This window comes from Anarrhichthys ocellatus, unplaced genomic scaffold (assembly GCF_004355925.1).
Source record: "Anarrhichthys ocellatus isolate YVR2014 unplaced genomic scaffold, GSC_Weel_1.0 scaffold12, whole genome shotgun sequence".
In the NCBI taxonomy this organism is placed as follows: domain Eukaryota; kingdom Metazoa; phylum Chordata; class Actinopteri; order Perciformes; family Anarhichadidae; genus Anarrhichthys; species Anarrhichthys ocellatus.
In genome coordinates, this window is record NW_022280042.1 from 303,543 (window position 1) to 326,318 (window position 22,776).

At 43.1% G+C, this 22,776-nt stretch overlaps 1 protein-coding gene across 1 annotated transcript in view; it reads right to left on the minus strand.

The window, feature by feature from the left end:
* Positions 1-4,835: 4,835 nt before the first annotated feature.
* The window catches only part of mdka (midkine a), a 30,459-nt gene continuing 12,518 nt past the window's right edge, over positions 4,836-22,776 (minus strand). Inside the window, exons 2-5 of the mRNA XM_031851966.1 lie at positions 8,406-8,482; positions 7,076-7,243; positions 6,253-6,414; positions 4,836-5,582 (exon numbers count right to left, since the gene is read on the minus strand). Coding sequence (XP_031707826.1) covers positions 5,554-5,582; positions 6,253-6,414; positions 7,076-7,243; positions 8,406-8,481 — 435 coding nt within the window. The 5' untranslated portion in view covers position 8,482 and the 3' untranslated portion in view covers positions 4,836-5,553. The remainder of the gene's footprint in view (positions 5,583-6,252; positions 6,415-7,075; positions 7,244-8,405; positions 8,483-22,776) is intronic.

Genomic DNA, 22,776 nt, shown 5'->3' on the forward strand with positions numbered 1-22,776 from the left:
TGTGTGTAACTTTCTTGGTGTTGCCCAACATTCCACTTACAGTCTTCATGGTGGTTTCATACAAAGCACATCATCTTGCCTCACCTTATGAACCTGGTCAACTTTCAAACTGAGGCCATAGAAATGTTTGTCAACTCCTATCATCCTGTAACAACCAAACCTTTTGAAAAATGAATAAATAACTTATCAATACAACAAGAAGACACTGGAAAATCTGTAGTGTACCAATGGGTCCGACAAACACTGGACTGGTGTTCAACACTTGGTATCTGAAAGCGTCGATGTGAAGTGACGTGTTTCTGGCGGTTTTCCTAAACTGAGTGGTTTCGGTTCCTAAACCTACGTTTTGTTTTGTAGTGTATGACGTCCTGAAAAACAAGTAATGCCTAGCAACGCAAAAGAAATGGACTGGCTCAGCACAAAACCAATAGGTTGCATTTTGTGACTATTTCATGAACTGCTGTGAGACTGTGTTGAGTGTACTTGTAGTGACCAGTTAAAATGAAAGGTATGTAATACATATATGCATGGAAGACAAATGCGATCATTAGAAGTTCAGGACCAAATAGTAACAAATCAAAAGTAGAATCAAGAAAAGAACAGGGACACAGCATGCAGAAAGAGGATCAAACACAGTGACTGGTTTTTTATGAGTGAGTTGGATGGTACGTCATACAAAATCTAAAGAAATAAAAGAGAATGTGTGAAACAATACAAAGTTCAGCAGACTTCACAAACATCAGGATAAACTACATGTGTGGAAGCTGTGGATGAAATAAAGACAGCAGCAATAAATCATTGCTGCAGGGAGCTGTTTATTTATTGATGAAGGCTTTCTTCTCTAACCTACATCAAAGACAGAGTGACACAGGTGTGTGTAAGTGTGTGTATGTACTGTGCTCATATGCTCTGGATGTGCATATGAGCTATGTGTTTTACAGGAGGCATGACACCATATCATCAACATCACAATCAGTAGAAGGAAAGTCCATTGTCCATTGTCCATTTCTACAGCCCAATATCAGAAATCAAGGGGCTTCACAATCACTATTTAGGTCCACTCACTTGCACCTGATCCCTGCCAGATTGTCTTGTGTGTCACTGCCAAGCTCTCCAGTGTTATCCTGGTTTTATCTGATCTGCCTGTTCCGACCCTGCCTGCCTGTTTTTTCGACTTGGATTCTCTGCCTGCCTCTTGTTGGATTTGTTTGCCTTATTGACTGACCTCCAGGTTTTGACCCTCCCCTGAACGCAAGTGAATCAAACTATACTTGTATTCTGTCTCTGTGTCGTGCTTTTGGGTTCCCGTGCGCAAGTACTTGTAATCATTACACAGATGGTGTTTAAATTTAGTTTTATAAACTTAGTTCCGGAACATGGACCACGCCCTGAACACAGCTCATTTCCTGTTCACTTCCTCTTCGACTCTGCTTTCACACGATGTACGACAGACAAACAAACAAACTTCAACTCTGCTTCAACACGACAGCCTAACAAACGCTCTTTGACTCAGCTTCAACATGACGTACGACAGACGAGCAAAATCTTAAAACCGCTTGCCTTGCACAAAGGCTCTTTCTCAACCTTCCGGAAGACCAGCCATATCCCGAAGTCCCGGAGCTCCCTCCTTCTCTCGCCACGCTTCATTGCCAGCAACCTCGGCTGCGTTTGGCCATCCACGTTCCCTGCGGCTCTCGATAACCATTCTCCATCAACTCCGAAGTCGCCCGCCATCCAACAGCCCGGGAGATCCGATTTCGGCATCCCATCCCTCGACCCTAATCCCCTCATCCCTTCACCCCTTCATCCCTTAACACCCCCACGCCGCTCTCCCGACCGCCGGAGATCCAGGCACTCGACCGACCAGTGAAACCACCGAGACCCTCATTCACCATTTCGATGCTCCGACAGTCTCTACATATCCCACTTCTCCGAGTGGACAGCCTCTCAACTGAAGAACGCAATCATCCAACGCAGCATTCCTTTACATCAGTCTGTTAAAAAAGCACAACTTTCAAACTATTCAAGCTCTCGCAGCACAATACTTCCGGGTTCCCCGCGCCACGTCAGGCACGCACCGAAGAAGCCCAGCCATTTATATCAGTCCCTCCAGAGGGCCAGGTCGTATACCACCCACCTCAAACTCCCTCCGTGCCAGAGACATCTCACCTTGCAATGTTTTTCCCCAAACTTCATCCATCATATCCCAGGACCTCAAGTGGGAGCTGAACATCAGCTCCATCACAAAGAAGGCCCAGCAGAGGATGTAATTCCTGAGGCAGCTGAAGAAATTCAACCTGCCAAAGACAAAGATGGTGCATTTCTACACAGCCATCATTGAGTCCATCCTCTGCTCCTCCATCACAGTCTGGTACGCTGCAGCCACTGCCAAGGACAGACTGCAGAGATTCGCTCTGCTGAGAGGGTGATTGGCTGCAATCTGCCATCCCTCCAGGACCTGTTCGCTTCAAGGACCCTGAAGCGAGCAAGAAAGATTGTAGCCGACCCCTCTCACCCTGGACATGATCTGTTTGTGCCCCTTCCATCTGGCAGGAGGCTGCGGTCCATCAGGACCAAGACCTCACGCCACACAAACAGTTTCTTCCCGTCCGCAGTCGGGCTCATTAACAAAGCCCGGGTCCCCCACTGACTCTGTCATCCCCAGGACATTTCCTTCTGGTCTCTCCCCTGCACATTCCTGTTTCTTTATTTAAACACACATCACTTTTAACATTTCACTTACTTCACTTGTTTTACAGTCCTGTTATCTGTTTTGTTGTGCACTTTATTTTATATTTTATATTTTATTAGTAAATTTTAATATGTTTCTATTTCTTGCACTGTGTTGATTGTTGATAGTTTAATGTTATTGTTTATTGTTAAATGTTACGCACCACCCGCCACGACAAATTCCTTGTAGGTGCAAACTTCCTTGGCAATAAACGGTTCTGATTCTGATTCTGATTCTGACTAGCGTTGCCCATCCCACTTAAAATGCTTCTCCTCATTTACACAGCTCCGCCAGTAGACAGTTCCAGCATCCTTCCGACTTATCCCACCTACCAGTTTCACTTTAGCAACAGCAGTTGCTTCCGCTCGATCATCCCCTGTGCCACACGTTCAGGCAACAGATTCTCACCGGTAACTACATCGACCTCGCTCAATCATCGATCCATCCACAGGCAATCCCCACATCTCCTGGGAATTGCTAACCAAGTTCGACTGCTGCACTCAAACAGCCACTCCCCACCTGCCCAGACATCACCAGGCTCCACCTAATTCCCAGCCTGGACTACTCCATGTAGTACATAAGAATTGATCACGCCACGCCCCCCATCCGCCTCGCAGGCCAAGAAGCCGGTCACCCAAGGCAGACATCACCAGCGCCTTCAAAGTCCTTCCCACCAAACCCAACTACTGGTACCTTTTTGGTTTCCTTGGAAGGGTGCGTATTACTCCGCCATGCGTCCGTCCAAGAGCAGCCCGAAAATTTCCGATCGCTTATCCGAAGCACTCTGCCGGATCTCAACAAACGTCTTGTCACCGCAACCTCTCCCGCGCATCACTTATTTCTACTTAAAATTAACGTCATTATTGCGCTACCTACCGCCACACACTGGCACACGGAAGAGTACTTAATAGCCACTATATCACAGACTCAGATGCTCAACTATGGCAAATTATTTGCAGCAGCTAATTAATATGTATATTAATTATATATGTATATATATATTTTCGGACCAATTAAGTGAAATTGGATATTTCCCACGGCACACTGGCGTGCCGGGCACAGTGGTTGAAAATCACCGTCCTAGACGACTACTCACCGTCACGCTACCTTCCTCAAACCCAGCACATGGTCTAAACACTCGGCTTTCCTCCACCAGAAAATAAATAAATATAATTAATAGAATAAACAAAAAAATCCTCCTTGCCACACATCCTGTTAGTCGCCACCTCTGTTACAAACCTCCATGACCACAACACACTTGACGAAGCACGCAAAACCGAGCTTAACTACTGGCCTAATATCCCAAACGTTGAGTTGAATCTAATATTGAACTTATTCACATTATTCTTACATCAACGCAGATATGGTTCAATAATTTGTTCGAAACCAAAGTACAACAGTGGTAAACATCTGAGCTCACTTGCGAACTACTTTTCATGTAAAATATATCACAAAAAACTGACTCAGCATGTCAGCATTGGAATATGTTATTGTGACATTATATACACTGAAGATCAGCCTCTTGTTTGTTTAGTGTCCTTCTGAACCCAACTGTGTGATGAATATCTAACTATAATGTTTATTATTTTAGAGACTCTGCTCACAAACCTAATTCATATCAAGGTCAGAAGGTCATGGCACACTTGAACCAAACAGCACAGACCTTCTTACCCTCCACCCGACGAGACCCAGCTTGAGATTAGTCCACGCTATACATAAAGACTAAACCTAAATCTTTAGTTTAGTCTCGTCAACTACAATATGTGTATCAACCCTGGGACCTCAACCCTCTGTCAGTGTTAACACCAGTGATGCAGGTACCTTTTTAAGAAAGGATCTCACAGTCACTATGTGGAACATTTCAAGTCTGTGTCAAGTGCAAAAGGAGATTTCAATGCTACTCTCCCTTACTGAGGGTCTGTGATCTTAAAGTTGGTATTGGGGCCCTATGGCCCCTGGCCCTAGTTATTTATGAGAAGTAAGGGGTGCATTGGGCCAGTCACAGTACTGGGATCCATAATGGATAAAACCTGTTCAGAAGAAGATAGATACAGTGTGCTTACAGGTCTAGAAAAGTCTGTAATAATACAAAAAAGACACAATGTCACACCATGTTGTGAAACTTTAATAAACAAAAGAAAAGTGGAAATATTACTGTTGCAGCAAGCCTTCTACAGGAGAAATGGAAAGGCTATTCTTTAGTAGGAGGAACAAGGGAAAGAAGTGAAAGAAATGTATAACGGTGGGCTTGTGTGTCCTAAGGCAAATTTATAAACTGATATTCCAAATGCACTTTTATCTACAAGTAACCGTGCTGATTGGAATTATTAAAACCGGATGGCTGCGTTTATTAGGACACAATGAAACACAAAGTAGACAGTTTGTGTGTGGATGATACTGACACATGCAAGAATAACTAAACAATTGAGACCGGCTGAGACAACTGGGAGTTTAAATAGCTCCCATTCCCAGTGAAGCTCTGGTGGAGTGGAGGCCCAGAAAAGGTTTGGAAGCAGTGACGGTCACATAGAGATGGGGAACATTTTATACAATATTTCAAAGTTAAAGAAATTGATAACATGGTGGTTTAAAAAAAGTATAATATGAATATTCCAAATGCACTTAGATTTGGAAGCAGTTGGTTATAATGCTCCAGGCCATGCTTACTTTATTAGTCCTATAGAGATTCAGTGGTTGAAGAAACCTGTATTCAAAACAGTGTCTAGGCAACAATTCTAAGTGTTGGGGTCACTGTGCAGCTGTCAGCTGGTTTAGACCAGTACTCTTCTTAGACTCTGAAGACTCTTTACCACAGCCTGCCTTTAGTTGACCTGGCCGTTTCTCTTCTTTCCTGGAAAAAAGAGAAACATAGGCACAAACATTACACCATTGATTCACAAAATACTGGTCTGTAATTGCAGAAGAACATGACAGAAGTGACAAACTGCACAAATGGTCCTCAGGAGAGGCCCCAAAGTTAAGATATCAAAAGTGCTGGACAGAACACACTGAAGATTGCTCAAAGGTTCTCAGGGTTCATCTTCAGGATTTAGCTCAATGAGTTGCAGTGAAGAGCTATGTTGAAATATTTCTATTTATAAGTGGTGTTCAGCTGTAAAAGTGCTTACCTGCAGAGCTGATGACATTACTGTCGGCCTCAGCAGCACTTTACTGTGATTAGTGCTGGTAAGCAAATGTTAGCATGCAAAGACGTTAATTGAATTAAGATGGTAAACATGATACATATTATACCTGCTGTACACCAGCATGTTACTGTTAGAATGTTGCTGTTTGACTCAGAGCATAACTGTGCCTCAGTACAGCCTCACAGAGCTGCTAGCATGGCTGTAGACTCACCGTAGAAACAAATCATTCATGCATGATCCACAGAGGTGGAGATGGCTGAATGTTGCCAAGACAAGAAAAGCTCAAACATGGCTGCTAAGGAGCAACATCACCTCACAGTTTGTTCTTCTTCCCAGAGGTAAAGAAACAACCTGCCGTCAACTCGCCAGTCTAACCTTTGCTTTTTGTCTTGGTTTTTCCACTGCAAGGTTTGGAGACAGAAATAGTCTGTTGACACTCCGCATTATACAGAGCCTTCTTCAATGTCCCCATTCTGGTCCGCGAGCCAGAGCTTGGATCACACTCTCCCCAACTACCGAACCGATACTTGCAGTCAGCTGGAAGAGAGAAGTCACACAGGAGATACCTGAATCACAGTTATCTCAAGACACGTTTCCAATAGAGCAGCACCGATTCAGGCCTTTCAAGTCTTTTTTACCGATTCTGGTTTTAAAATTGAGAACTTGAAGATCAAGCTCATCTCAAACTTGTGTAAAATAGTCAGTGTTACTGTACTGCAGAAGTGATGTGAGACTAATACGACTAATAGTGATGTGAGACTAATACTAATACTAATAACAGTGCAGGTCTCCTTTAAGAGAGTCATGTAAAAAACACTTCCTGTCTTCAGAGTACAAGCTTCAGGCATCTCACCACAAAGTATGTCATAAACATTTGTTTCTAGTAGAATCTTCGCTGACACACTATCAACACAATGGTATCATTATAGCTACACAGAGGTATTTATATTCATGCAGTGCTGCTGTTCTGGATTGCATCATATGTTCCAGGTGGTGTGCTGTTGTTTCCACTACCTCTGTACTATGCAGTCAGTGTGTGGTAGGCCTGGGAAATACAGCAAATGTTACTGAAATACACACAATCTACCTTTCCTTATTTCACCTGCACTGTGTGTGTGTGTGTGTGTGTGTGCGTGTGCGTGTGTTTGTGCGTGTGTTTGTGCGCGCGTGTGTGTGTATGTGCGCGTGCGTGCGTTACCTCCAAATTCTTTTTTCCAGTTGCATGGTACTCTACATTTCATCCTGTTGTTCTGCTGGTCACATGACCCCTCTCTAAACCCTGCTCCACAGTCCCCGTTGCTAGGGACACAGTTGCCATAGCGCCAGTCAGTGCATTCTGACCCGGACTGGGAGGGTTTGTTTTTCTCTGAGGATAGAATAATCAGACATGCATAGGTTCAATATTATTTCATCATGCAATCCACAAATTCAATGACTACTCCAGCTGGTTCAACCAGTCTGCTTCTCACTCAAGGTGTCCAGAGACATTTGCCACTACACTTGTGACTCCTATTGACTGGTGGTGTGATAGATGGTGTAAGTGTAAGAACTGTATGCATCAACCTCCACTATGCAATGTCACATAAGCTTTGAAATGATTGAACACGTTTTAACCCAAAAACTTGATTAATTTACACTTTTAGTCTCTTAACTTTTCATAGACGAAAGGTTTCATTTTGTTGAATAAATCAGGTACTAATAAAATACTATGATTCCTACTGGCTCCCACTAAAACCCAGAATATAATTTAAAATCCTTCTCCGCACAGGCTCCTTCATATCTTAAAGTGATCTAGTTCTATATTACCCCACTAGAGAGCTGTAGAACGGGAACCAGAGCCTTCCGCTACCGAGCTCCTCTCCTGTGGAACCAGCTTCCAGCTTTGATATTCATCTTATTATCTCAGTCAAAAACAAAGCAAGTAACCGTATTGTTGAAATATTCCTTCAAATGGTGCGCTGCTTAGGCTTTCTGTTTGAGGCAGAAGTGAACCAATCCTCTGTGAAGAGCATAGTTGAAAGTGTGAGCAGTTAGAAAGCGTTGCTCAGTGACAACGCCTCATTACTCTGATCTGCCTGCTGAATGTGCTTCCTGTGGCAGCTGGGGTTAGTTAGCATTAGTATTACTGTAAGCTGCTTTCAACAGCGGCCTTATTCACAGGGAGGGAGACAAAGTTGCATTAATAACACGTTTGGGATACTATATCTTGAATGTTTAGCACATTTTGGCACATGCCATATCGTCTCATCTCTTCTTTTTGGGAATGATGGAATGTTGTAACAATGGACCTATAGGTAGCAATATGCAGTACAACATTAAAATCCATGCCCTCAGCTCCACTGTGTATAGCTGTAAATCCCAAATTCATCCCACACTAAAATAGAAATGTGGAGATATTGTCAGCTGTGTAGAGACATTCAATGAGATTTGGGCTTCAGCAATCAATATTTGCAGGAACATATAGTTTATTGTAACATGACACATATGAAAGAGAAGAGAGCAGGCAGGACAGGGAGAGAGAATCCTACCTTTCTTGTTTTTCCCTCCAGCTACACTTTTGACCGTGATGAGAGTGACTAGCAGCAGCAGCAGGGCAGCCCTCATCCTGAACACACAGCAGAGGGAAAGTGCACATTCAAAAGTGTTGACCCTCACCTCGGGGTTATTTCATGTGAAATCTGTATCTGCTCCTCTCAGCACACCATCACAGCTCAGAACAAGCCGACACCGGCTGTCTTATTACCAGAAATAAAAACATCAATTCTTTTATAAAACCTAAATTTGAAGTGAAAATGTCACACACATCACTCATCAGCTGCGGGTTATGTTCATATACAGCAGGCTTCTATTGCCAGTTACAACCCACTTACCAGAATAAAATGTTGGCATGGCATGGTATGTTGATGTCGACACAAAAATATAGGTCATATCACCATTTCTAGAGAAGTTAATGTCGATATTATAATAATCACTCATTGAAACTGCATCATCAGTTCGGTTAGGTTTAGGCAACACAACTACCTGCTGAGGTTTGGTTAAAGATCATGGTTTGGGTTCAAGTAAGTTAGTTACTGCTAGTTTCACATGGGACACAAACGCCAGTGTCCTGGTTGATAGTCCTGTGTTTGACCTGTCCATCCACTCCCTACCTCCTCTCTGTGCAGACTTACTTTAACTAAACGCATTTTTGATGTGTCAAATACAAACGTAATCCAGGAACAAATATGTTTCCTCTGGAATGAAATGAACACTGTAGTTTTGTTGAATGGGAACAACACATTTAGGATACCAGGCTGCCAATATCTTTTTAAACAAATTTATTTAACTTGAGGTGATGAATTGAGGCGGTTCTTTGAAATCAGCCGGCTTTAGAAAGTGTTTGCCCAGAATTACATGGTGGAATAGGACATGCAGTTCTGTGGTTTTATCGACATGCTAAAGATGTTTAAGGTATTTATCTGATGTTTTCCTTTATATAACTCACATTACATTACACACCTACACCATTTTTTTTTTCACTTACAAGGGGGGGGGGTGTCTTTGTACAGTTGCACCCTGCTTTTCAAAGTTTCAAGTAGACAGTGTCACGGGAGTTCACAGTTAGGACCCAATAGCAAGACCACAGGAGACAGAAGTTGATCCAACAGGTTTTATTTAGCCAGAATAAAGACAGGAAGGTGTGGAGCCCGTGGTCCGACACCGGAGGGCAGCCAGATCAACGGTGCGATGTCCCATGGCTCGACACCGGAAGGCAGGCAGATCAACGGCGTGATGTCCCGTGGCTCGACACCGGAGGGCAGGCAGAGCGGCGGTGAGTCGTGGCTCGACACCGGAGGGCAGGCAGAGCGGCGGTGAGTCGTGGCTTGACACCGGAGGGCAGGCAGAGCGGCGGTGAGTCGTGGCTCGACACCGGAGGGCAGGCAGAGCGGCGGTGAGTCGTGGCTCGACACCGGAGGGCAGGCAGAGCGGCGGTGTGTAGTCAGTTAACACAACGGAGTACACGGGGGATACCCGGACCGGCGGACACTGGAGGCAGGCGCTCGAGGCAGAAGGTGATACGGGGTTGAAACGGGTGAAAGACTGTACGACCTAACAACCCCAGACTGCAGGACCAGAGTTTATATAGTGCCAGGGGAATCGTTAGTGGGACCTGAGTCTGGTGTGTTAGCCTGCGGGAGGTAATCGGCTGGAGTGTCCGCAGCTGTGCACAATCAGGGGTGTGGCCATGGGAGGTGTCTGGAGGCAGAGGACAAACACAGAGCACATGGCACACAATAACAAACAGGAGAATGACAGGACACATGAGGAGAAGAGATCAGGGGAAACAGAGGTAACACACAACGGGTCAGACAGGGATCCTGGATCCTGACAGATAGGTGTGAAGACATTCCACCACACTTAGCTTATACACATGAATGTCCTGCATACAACAGAAGAAGACACCAGCCATAAACACAGCAGGAGCAAATGATCATGAAACATCATATTCATCAGCGAGCAGCCAATAACAACCAGACATAAAGCGATAAGATGAAGTTCACTCTGCAGGGTCCAGGGCTCATTGTTGTAGAGCTTCAGGTCTTGCAGCATAGTTCTAGAACGGATTCATTAGTAAGACATGAGATCATAAAGACCAACAGAAGATGGATGCTTTTCACATTTTTTTCAATCCATGAAAGTTTTTAATCTTCCAGTGAGGACTTCAAGCTTGAAATCATTAACTATCTGAAGCTTTGCCTCTCTGACTCCCCCCACGGGTGATCTGATCACAATCTACTTTTCTTTTTCTTTGTTCATTATTAAACTATTTAGATGAGAGAGAACATTTTAACAAAGATAAACTATTGACTATTAAAATTGAAATAAACAACACATGACTCATCTGTCACAAGAGCTTTCAACCACATCTTGTGTCTCTCATTATGGAGAACATGAGGTGAGCATAACTCAGACCTGATAAAAATGTTTTGCCAAACTGCTATATCCAAGGTCCAGAACATTCAGGTTCAATATACACTCTATATTATACAGTGTTACACAGTGATATACAGGGATTATCTGCTTAGCGGTATAAACTCGTTTAACATGTTTCAAAGGAAAATACAATTCCAAACAACACGTGTCCTTATGAAAATCTCAGGTCTTCCTCTTTTTAATTCAGTAATACAAAGTGCAAGCACAGCTGGAGCATGAGGGAGTTTCACAAACCAGCCAGGCTGCAATTCTGCAATGCTGCTCTAATAACCTGTCCAGGGACTGTAGCTGAACAGCAGCGTAGCAGCATCCCATGAGGATACCATTCCTAGCTTTTCCAGGATCAACGGAATAGCACCAGCGGGAATAAAAACATATTCATGGAAATAAAGACCTTGGTCAACCACAACCTCATTTATGTGTAATCAGATGCTGAAGAGAAGGGTTTTTAAATTATGTTGCTGATACCATAACTGTGATAAGATAAGACGAAATGAGGCCAAGCATTTACTTTGTGTATTTTGCTTTTTTAAAACTGCATATTTAAAACATTTTTGTCAATGACAGAAAAATACATATGAAAGAAGAATGATCAATCTTCTGTTATCATCACCTCAAACAACAGAAGCCTGTTAAGGCTCAGAGTGAAGGTCAGAGGTCATTGTGAGTCAATGTTGAGGAATGACCAACAGCAAGCCTTGTTTCAGGTTAGAGGTTAAAGGTGCATAACATCAGATTGGGAATATTTCCATTTCCTCTCAACATCTCTCAACATGTCGACAGCTCGCAGCTAACGGTGCAAACAGCGCAGTGCAGACAGAGCAGTACAAACAACTGAAATGTGTTGACAGAACGGTGTTTACCCGAGGGCGCTGTTACACTTCAACTACGATGCCGTCGGTCTGGACGTTATCAGCTGTAACCGCCGTATGAGAGCAGTGCAGAGCGACGTCTATGAGCTAACCAGTAGAGCATGCTCACATGCACTAACATGTAAAGAAAGCACACGGCCGGCTGGCATTGAGAACAAAAAGAGGAGAAGCTGTGATATCAACACACACAGGGAGAGAGACTTCATTCTCTGCTCATGTGGACATTACTCCTCTCTATCTTTACATAAACAGCTTGAAGTGGAAAAAGTGGCAGTACCCCTTATTCACATGTTGGCATGCGTATCATCCTTATTGCTATTTATTTATTCCTTCTTTAAAAATGGTATAATGTACCAGTCATAATCAGTTGTGACCTTATTGTTTTGTTTATTGTATTACGGTGTGTTGATGCTCATTGTTTTGTGTTGTTTTTGTTGTAAATACTGTTTTCTTACATGCCACCGCAGGGTGTTACGAGCATGACGTAACACCGGAACAGTTGGACCAGTTACCTCAACTGTTGAGTTCTTTCCAGGGTTTATTGTTTATGTGTGTGGAGCGGACCAACCTGGACTCTCTAGTCATTGTCCTTGGTGACTTTAACAAAGGAAACCTCAGTCATGAACTCCCTGAATACAGACAGTTTATTAAATGCTCAACCAGAGAGGAGAACATTCTGGACCACTGTTACACCACAATCAGCGGGGCCTATCACGCCATCCCTCGTGCTGCACTGGGTCTCTCTGACCACGTCATGGTCCATCTGATTACTGCATACAGGCAGAAACTCAAGCTCTGTAAACCTGTAGTGAGGACATTCAAGAAGTGGACCAGTGAAGCTCTGGAGTATCTTCGGGCGTGCTTGGACTGTACAGACTGGGACGTTTTCAGGATTGCTACCAACAGTCTGGATGAGTACACAGAGGCTGTGACTTCATACATCAGCTTCTGTGAGGACAGCTGTGTGGCAACAAGCACCAGGGTGAGTTACAACAATGACAAACCAAGGATCAGGCATTGAAAAAGGATCAGGCATTTAGGAGTGGGGACAAGGACTTGTACAAAGATAAATACAGGTTTAGTAAGGCGGTGAGAGACGCTAAACAACTGTACTCTGAGAAACTGCAACACCAGCTCTCAGCAAGTGACTCTGCTTGTCTGGAGAGGTCTCAGACAGATAAACTACAAACCTAAAACCCCCCACTCCATGAACGACCAATGCCTGGCAGACAAGCTGAATGAGTTCTACTGTATACCCTTGGCCAAAAGTTTTGAGAATGACACAAATTTTCACAAAGTCTGCTGCCTCAGTTTTTATGATGGCAATTTGCATATACTCCAGAGTGTTATGAAGAGTGATCAGATGAATTGCTAGTAAGATTGCACCTAAATCAACCATTTATCGGATCGTTAAGAACTTCAAGGAGAGAGGTTCAATTGTTGTGAAGAAGGCTTCAGGGCGCCCAGCAAGTCCAGCAAGCGCCAGGACGTCTCATAAAGCTGATTCAGCTGCTGGGGCAAGAAGGGCAGCAAAGAAGCCACTTCTCTCCAGGAAAAACATCAGGGACAGACTGATATTCTGCAAAAGGTACAGGGATTGGACTGCTGAGGACTGGGGTCAAGTCATTTTCTCTGATGAATCTCCTTTTCGATTGTTTGGGGCATCCGGAAAAAAGCTTGCCCGGAAAAGAAAAGGTGAGCGTTACTATCAGCCCTGTGTCATGCCAACAGTAAAGCACCCTGAGACCATTCATCATGTGTGGGGCTGCTTCTCAGCCAAGGGAGTGGGCTCACTCACAATGTAGCCTCAGAACACAGCCATGAGTATAGAATGGTACCAAACATCCTCCGAGAGCAACTTCTCGTCAACACTGCAAATATTGACTCTGTGCATAAACTTAATGTAATTGTCAATAAAAGCCTTTGACATTTATGAAATGCTTGTAATTATACTTCAGTGTACCATAGTAACATCGGACTGACATATCTAAAAGCACTGAAGCAGCAAACTTTGTGAAAACCCATACTTGTGTCATTCTCAAAACATTTGGCCACGGGTGTAGATTTGAAAGACAATGGGACAGTCCTGACCCCACCCCCCATGGCTCCATCAACCAGCCCCAGACCACCAGGCCTCCCTCCCCCAGCTCAGCAGGGGCTCATGCCTTCCTGGTTTCAGGAAGAATGCAGCCCCACCTCCCCCTATCACCCTGTGTGACTCCCCCGTCGACGCTGTGGAGTCCTTCCGCTTCCTGGGCTCCACCAAAACCCAGGACCTCATCAGCTCCATCACCAAGAAGGCTCAGCAGAGGATGTACTTCCTGAGGCAGCTGAAAAAATTCAACCTGCCAAAGACAATGATGGTGCACTTCTACACAGCCATCATTGAGTCCATCCTCTGCTCCTCCATCACCGTCTGGTATGGTATCATTCGGATCATTCGCTCTGCTGAGAGGGTGATTGGCTGCAATCTGCCGTCCCTCCAAGACTTGTTCGCTTCCAGGTCCCTGAAGCGAGCAAGAAAGATTGTAGCCGACCCCTCTCACCCTGGACACAAACTGTTCGTGCCCCTTCCATCTGGCAGGAGGCTGCGGTCCATCAGGACCAAGACCTCACATCACATGAACAGTTTCTTCCCATCGGCAGTCGGGCTCATTAACAAAGCATCATAGTACTAGTAGATTTTCTGTTTGTTGTGCACTTTATTTTATATTCTTTTATATTCTATTGTAAATTTTAATATGTTTTTATTTATCGCACTGTTTAATGTTATTGTTTAATGTTATGCACCACCCACCATGACAAATTCCTTGTATGTGCAACATACTGTACATTGGCAATAAACGGATTCTGATTCTGATTCTGATTCCTGTGTTATTTGTAGCCTATAGAATCGCTCTATAATATATTATATAATATATTTTATTATAGGATGCCAACAGCCTGGAATCAACACCAGACAGACAGACAGACGGACTGTGAACTCTTCATTCAGGTTTTAGCAGCAGTGTTCCAGTCTGGATGCTCGTTCATATGAAAGATACATGGAGGTATTGTATATAGGTTTGGGGATCCTCCCTTAAGACAATATGAAGGTTTTTGAATTAAAACTATGCAATTAGCAACTTGCTATCACTGACAGGTTCCCTTTCATCTCCATGAATTCTTTGACTTCTTGATGACTCAACCATCACCTACTCTCAATGGTAGTTCAGATCTCTGGACTCAGACTCATACATCAAGACACCTTGACCTGTGCTTCTGATGAAATGCATGGTGAAACTGGACTGTGCCCACAGACTGTCTTGATGTACAAGAGTAAATCTCACAGCTGCTAACAGCTTTGCTGAAGTGGGATTTTATTAACATTGAGACAGCTATGGACATTTAAAAAGCACACCTCCAGCAACACATGGTACCATTCCATAGAGAGCGAGTGATCTTGGCTCTTTGTATCATCAATGTTTCAGTACGCTGTCACCACCGTATCGTCTGCGTGACTCCTACAGCCTCGTCGGCTGGAGTCTTGTACTCCAAGTCGGGACACTCTGAGCAGGTCAGACTAAGGTTGATCCCCTGGTCCTCCTGATTGGGGGGTGGGCTGAGGGCCGATAACCCTCCCCCTATGAGCCACGAGACACAAAGGAGATAGTGAAACAGGTAAACACTTCAGAGACAGTGTAAGTGACGCAGCAGATTAAAAGATCACCTGGGCCAGAAGACGTGATGTGACAGCACAATTCTCTTATGAGCCACGACTGAATCGGACCCCACGGTTCTGATTGAGTCCAGATAGCAGCTATGATTTATATTTTGTGTTTCTGGCTGGCAGTTTGACTTGGCTAGTCGAGCCTCCCCTTAAACATCCATGGAAAGAGTGTATTCAGCTGTGAAATGATCAACTTTCCAAACCCAAAGCAGCCACTTTTCATTAATATGCATGCGTATTTGTTTCTGGTGGGGCCCTTTACAGCAGCGTCCCTTGTGGCTCATCGTTAGCTGGCTTGCTGCAGCGTTTACTGAGGAAACATGCTACGCAATGCAAACCATATGAAAAGAGCAAATTCAGTGCATGATGAGTAATGCAACCACTTATATTGAATGATGAATATTTTATGTTGATAACTGTAAAAACAAATCTCAGAGCCTGAATTGAACTAATTGGCAGAATAATAACCTGCTTCTTAGTTTGACAAGTCTGCGTCAAAACACCCACGAGACTGAGGCGAGCTCAGGAGAACGGAGAACACAAGAAGAGACCAGAGAGAAGAAGACAGTGAGAGAAATCACTACCTATGACCTGTCCACTCTGCTGTGGATGCTGCTGATGACTTCCATGAACCACAGAGAGTAGAAGTTAGGGAGGCAGTCTTTAGAAGTCATTCAAGTGGATTCTGTGAGGAAAAATGAATGTAGAAAAAGCCCTTCAATCCATTATACACAGTCTGATTGTTAGTGAAGCCAGTGACCATGAACACACACACACACACACACACACAAACACACACACAGGTGTGTGTGTGTGTGTGTGTGTGTGTGTGTGTGTGTGTGTGTGTGTGTGTGTGTTCCTGCAACATAAAAACAATCAGACAGAAGGTCTTATCTCCTTTCTGGAGGATTTGATTGTGCTCATTCTGCACATTTCACTTATTACTCCATAAATATTGCAGTGAACCAGATATTAAAGCAGACTGAATATCTGTATTAAAGATATTAAACCAGACCATGGTTTGATATTTGGGCCATGCATCCTTTTCATTAGGTCACATCATCTTCTGGATTCTTTAAATAAACAGATATGACTTTTAGGACCCTGGTATCTAAGCACAGTGATTTTCAATGACTGGGCTTCAGCTGCCTCTGCAGGGGACCGTCTGCAGGATTAGTTTGTATATTATATATCATGTATATATAATGTATCAGTACTGGCTTAGTTTATATTCAGTTATCACAACCATGCTGTTTGACTCTTAATTTAATACAAATAAAAATAATTCTTTGATTTTTGCATATTTAGCAATGAATATTTAATGACTCAGTGAAATACTTGAGGTTTGAAAGGGTTATAGAACCATTTTGCTCCCACAGAAAAAGAAATTAACTGAGTGATTGATTTTAAAGACTGAATATTCTATGAATGAATGTACTGTCCTCACTGTGTGAATGTTACACTAACACAGAGACAAAAACACAGAGACTCTAAAGCTCCTCCAGGGACCGTCTTCTCTCTGCTCTGATTCTCTCTGTCAGTGCCTAGAGGTCCATAAGACAGGACAGAAAAACATAGTACGTCAGTCCTGAAACCACTTTCTGGTGGAATGAAGAAATGCTTTCCTTCTTCTTCAGTTTTGTGTCGTGTTGTCCTCCTGCAGGACTCAGATTCAATAGTGGTCATTTTATGTTCTTTCACTCTGTCAATGAAATCAGACATGTAATTACACAGTGTGAACCCTCTGCTGTTTGAGATCACAGTGAATGAAAGGATGCAAACAGTCAGTAATGAGCAGTTGTGGTGGGCCTTCAAGGCCTTCTCTGCTGGCCTAAACAGAATCACAAAGTTATATCTATTTTATAATTTGATAATTCTTCTTAAATACACTAGATCAGGGGTCACCAACCTTTTTGAAACTGAGAGCTACTTCAAGGGTACCGAGTAGTACGAAGGGCTACTTGTTTGATACAAACTTCCTGAATAACAAAGTTGCACAGATCACCTTTTAATAATAATAATAATATGTGTGAAGACACTGTCTGATCACATGTCAATGTTAATTATTCCTCACAATAATTATTTACAATGATTTCCACAACATGATGGTAGGAAACAGATATATTTAAACATATATTTCTGTTATTCTGTTTCAACATTTGAAAGTCAGAGATATCACATCTCTGATATTTTTATAAATATCTTTCTTGACAGTTTTGTATGAATACACACATTTGTAGCATTTGGTTCAAAATCACACCTGTTATATTTTTGTAAAAATTATCACTTCTAACATTTTTAATGAAATCATTAACTGTCATATCTTCAAATCATGTCTCGTTTGTACTAACTACTTTTGTAACATTTTTGAACAAATCATGATCAACAAATCAACTCTGTCCCATGTTTATACAAATCATCAGTTATGAATGTCCTGTGTTGTTTGGCTTTGGATCGGATGCCATTTATGATCTTCACGACAGGAGTCATCACATGATCAAAGCCGGTTACTTTTGCACATAGCGCCTGCTGGTGAATGATCCACTGGTAATGTAGACATTTTGGGAAGTCTGGGTCACCTTTACATTGCGCAATGAAGCCTGCATGCCGGCCCATCATGGCGGGAGCCCCGTTTGTTGTTACCGACACCATTTCTAATGGTACCTTTGGATCCAACCCTCCGAGGCACGCGAGTATCTTCGGGCGCCCGCGTTCAAACCTCTAGTCTGGGCCTTTTTTTGGGTCGGATTGCGTTGCCTCGCCTCTACCCCTGCCACCCAAGAGTTGTTGCCCCGCGGACTGTTCCGAGGACTGACGGACCTGACGACGTGGTGCGCTTGCGGCGCGCATCCGGCGCCAACGGGAAGCGCACGGCATTCGGAACCTGAAAACCCAGTGCGGTACGGCAGCCTCTTCCTGGCTGTCCGCCGTGCGCCTCTGGGTACCCAACTCTCTTATGACAAGAAATATTGTCATTTTAAAACCAACATTCATGAAAGCGTTTTTCATTAAAAACGAACAGCAACTAAAAATTTTAGACAGAGCTCCATGGTGACTAATACTATTTTTAGAACATGCCTTGCGGGCGACTCACGTGGTCCCTGCGGGCGACCAGATGCCCGTGGGCACCGTGTTGGCTACCTCTGCACTACATGTATTATAATTTATAAAAATATTTTCCCCATTATCTTATGTTCTCATTGCACAGCTACTGTCTTCCTCAGTTGCTCTGCTTCCAGTGCAGCTTGTTTTAAGTAGAGCTTTTATCCAATCAGATTTCACCTCTGTGTCTCTAGGTAAGAAGGGAGGCCCGAGGCCTGCAGACTCACAAGTGAATCCCTTTGCACTTTAAGTGAATGGGGACGATATTGTTGATTGTCATAGTCTTCAACCAATCAGATCTTTAGTTTGACATGTTGGGCGTATTCTTTGATGTGTCAGAGCCTGCTAGCTGGCCTACAACTACGTCATCATTACGTGTAGCTCAACTGAGCTACACAGGTGCAGCTCTGCAGTGAGGTACAGCGTGCGCTGTGATTGGTCAGTGGGCGAGCGTGTGACTATCTGAAACGAAACTTAAGGAAGCTGCGTTTGTTTTTTGCATCTAATATCTGAATGGCCCTTGAGTGCAGCAGAATGCGTGTTCCGCTGTTGTTTTCCCGTTAAGCTGGTTTAGCGTAGCCTCCCAGAACACGTGTGGTGCCTCAGCTGTTTTTTGTTTAGTTTTTTTTTGTTCCGGGTTCAGAGGTCACAGCCCGGTGTCTCCTACATGAGAGCAGAAAACATAATATTTCCTACAATTTAAGCTTCTGCATTTGGAAACTGCAGTGTTATTCAAACGTATTGTTCGGTTCGTAAGCCTCGTACCGAACGGTTTTTAATATGAATACATGCGTTCAGCTGCAGGACAGCAGTGAAGGCCCAGGTATAAAATGCACGGCCCGCCACTGGTAATGAGTTACTCGGTATGAAACACATGACTGACTTTAGAAATGTTCCAGGTCAGCACTGATACAAGCTGCCTCAGGAAACAGCCGTGTGCTCGCACTCTAAAGTCCGACATGACAAAAGTCGCTGCGTTTCCCGCCTACTCTGCTTTTATGTTTCCAAACTAACTGGCTGTGTGACAAGGGTTTGGAAGTTTAGCTCAAAGCATGGTGGGTGGTGCCTGACTTAATCATGGTTTCCCCTCGGGATTCGCCGTAACTGTACCTTATCACTGCTGAGACAATCAGTACAAACCCATATCCAGCTGCTGCTGGTCCCACCTCCCAGACTTGCTGCCCTCAACACTTCCCTTACGCCGAAAAATACAAAGGAGACCACGGGGGGGCTTTGAGGATCGCCACATGTGTTGGTTAGTAAACTCAGTGCTTGTTAGCTTTTATTCTTGCTGACCTTTCCTGGATTCACTGCTGCAGATTGTCAACAGAAGATGTGTTTAGCCTCAGCCATCCACAGTTTTAGCCATCCACAGCTTTAGACACTGAATCAAAACTTACCAGCACTTACCAGTGAGATAACTGGTATCACAATTAATGATATTGAGCATAAAATAGGACTATTTGCTGATGATATAGTGCTCTTTCTGACAGACTTGAAACAATCTATACCTTCTTTATAAAGTTGAATAGGAACATATGGTAGTTTCTCAGGTTATAAGGTTAATGCATCTAAGTCTACAATCCTATTTTTTTTTAAATCTGAGAGATAAACTCCACCACTAAATACTCCATTTAGGAACATTGTGGACAGCTTCACATACCTCGGTGTTAAAATCACGCCTACAACAGAATCCATGGTACCTACTAACTATAACCCTGTGACTGAGTCAGTAGTTGAATCTATTAATAGATGGAAATCTTTGCCAATTTCCATGATTGGGCGTATTACTATTCTGAAGATGAATATTCTTCCTAAATTCCTGTACCTTTTTCAAACCATCTCACTTGCTCCTCCTTCTAATTTCTTGATTAAAATGAAACAGCTTTTTTGTAATTACATTTGGAACGATAGACGCTCAAGACTGCGCATGACCCTGTTATACTTACCATATGACAGACGTGGGTTAAAACTCCCTTACCTCCAGGGATACTAGTGGGCTGCCCAACTACGAGCAGCCTCATATTGGTTTGAACACCAGTCAACGCTGCACTGGATAAGGATGGAGGAAACCACAACTTCCAAAATCCCCTTATACTGTATCTCTACCTCTATTCAGCAAACCTAGCCACTTGCCAAGAAATACACTGCAAACCCCTTTGTTAAAAACACGCTGACAGTTTGGCATGAGGTGTTAAGTTATCTTGGGGAAAAAAACTCCTCTATCCCAATACTCACCTATTTGGGGGAACAGAAACTTTACGCCAGGTACTAACAACCCTGGTTTTAAGTTATGGGCAGACAGAGGTATCGGAAAGATTTCAGATTTATATGATTGTGATACTCTTACTCTTTTAAGTTTTAATGAGACCAGCAAAAGTTTAGCATAGCTACAAAACATTTTTTCAAGTATCTCCAGATAAGAAGCTTCATAACAAAGACACAGAATTCTGTAAATCTCCCCTCTCTAAATTCTTTAGAAAAGATAGCTTTAAACCATTATGGATCAGCTGGACTGATCTCAAAGTTTTATCAGACTATCATAGCTGCAGCAAAAGAATCCTCAGATGACAAAAGGCTAGCATGGTGTTCAGACCTAAATGAAGAAATCACTGCAGAAGAGTGGCAGGAGATATGTCTACAGAGTCAAGTCCAAACAATAAACTCAAGGTTCAAACTTCTCCAGTATGAATGGGTGATGAGAACATACATTACTCCAGAGTTACTGCATCGCATGTACCCCAATACACCGGATGCTGCCAAATGTGGTATACATAAAGGTAGCTTATCTCATTGCCTTTGGGAGTGCACCCTCATTCAGGATTGTAAGAGATTATTACAATTGTATCTATTTGTATCAACGAACAACTACCATTATGTCCAAAACTCTGTCTTTTGGGGTGTTTCCCAGTAAACTGTACACTTAACAATAGCAAAAAGAAGATGGTCATATTTTGTCTTCTTGAAGCTGAACATAAAATTGCAATGGCTTGGAAATCTGTTCACAGGCCGAGCTAACGAAATTGGATAGAGGGACTGATACAGTGCCTCGCCCTAGAGAAACTTACATATGTAGTTAAAGGGAAATATAACATCTTTGCAAAGATTTGGGGCTCATTTATGGAGTTTCTGGAGGGGGAAGATTTTGTTGTAAGCCTGTAGTCTACCGTTTTCCTTTTTGTTTTTGTTTCCCTTCCCCGTCTTTTTTTAGGGTTTTTTCTCTTTCTTCTCTCACTGGTCACATTAGGGAATGTGGGAGCATTCTATTTGTGGGGTATAATATGTATCTATCTGTGCATGTACATATTTGTCACCCTCTACTGTTATTTTTATTTTTTGTTTCTGCTGTAACGCCCAACATCAACATATGCCATTGTTATATTTATTTGAAATATCTCCAAGTGCCTATGTGTGCCTTTTGATGTGCCTTGTTCTGTCTTGTTTGTGTATTGTGGAAAAGACAATAAAAAACATTTGTCAAAAAAAACCTGGTGACTTGCGTCCGTGGTTGCTCGTAGTAACTTCTGTAAATGGTTTGTAGATAATAAACAAAGATCTGTGTATTTAAAACTGAATAAGCTCTTTTGCGAGGACACCGACATGTCCTGTTGTCACTGCGAGCAAGCATTCAGCTGAGAGTCACCAGTTAACATGGTCCCTGTTTAAAGTGAAACACCAGCAGCATCTATGGCTGCAGGCTACTAAACGTGTTGACTACCACTGTTTGGTTTTAGGTTTCACTCTCCAGCTGTGGTGGTTAATGTCTTTGTGAGGCTCGTCACCAAACTTCAGTGACTGTGTGGGCACACTTATTGTATGTACGTTATCATTGTGTAGAAACTGTAAAAGGATCTATGGTCAGCTATGTTACCGGAGGTGGACAAAATATTAGAAACACCTTTCAGTTTCAATTGTATTGAGTTTCAAAACCTCCACAGTGAGTTGGGGACATCTTGTCACTATTATATTCTTATCATCATGTTCTGCAATCTTCTAATACTTGCACTTGCATGTTTTGTGCCTCCTGTCAATAACATTACATCATGTTCACACACACACACACACTGATTGAAAAACCACTCCTGTGGTCAAACTTGTAAAAGTAAAGCAAGGTGAACCTTCCCTGTGTTCAATCTGAGATGGTGCACAATGGTTTCCATGACTACTGATTCGGCCTTCTCTCTCGTTGCTGGGATAACTGTACCTCCGAGTCATCCTTGCAGAACTTTTAGTAATGTCCTG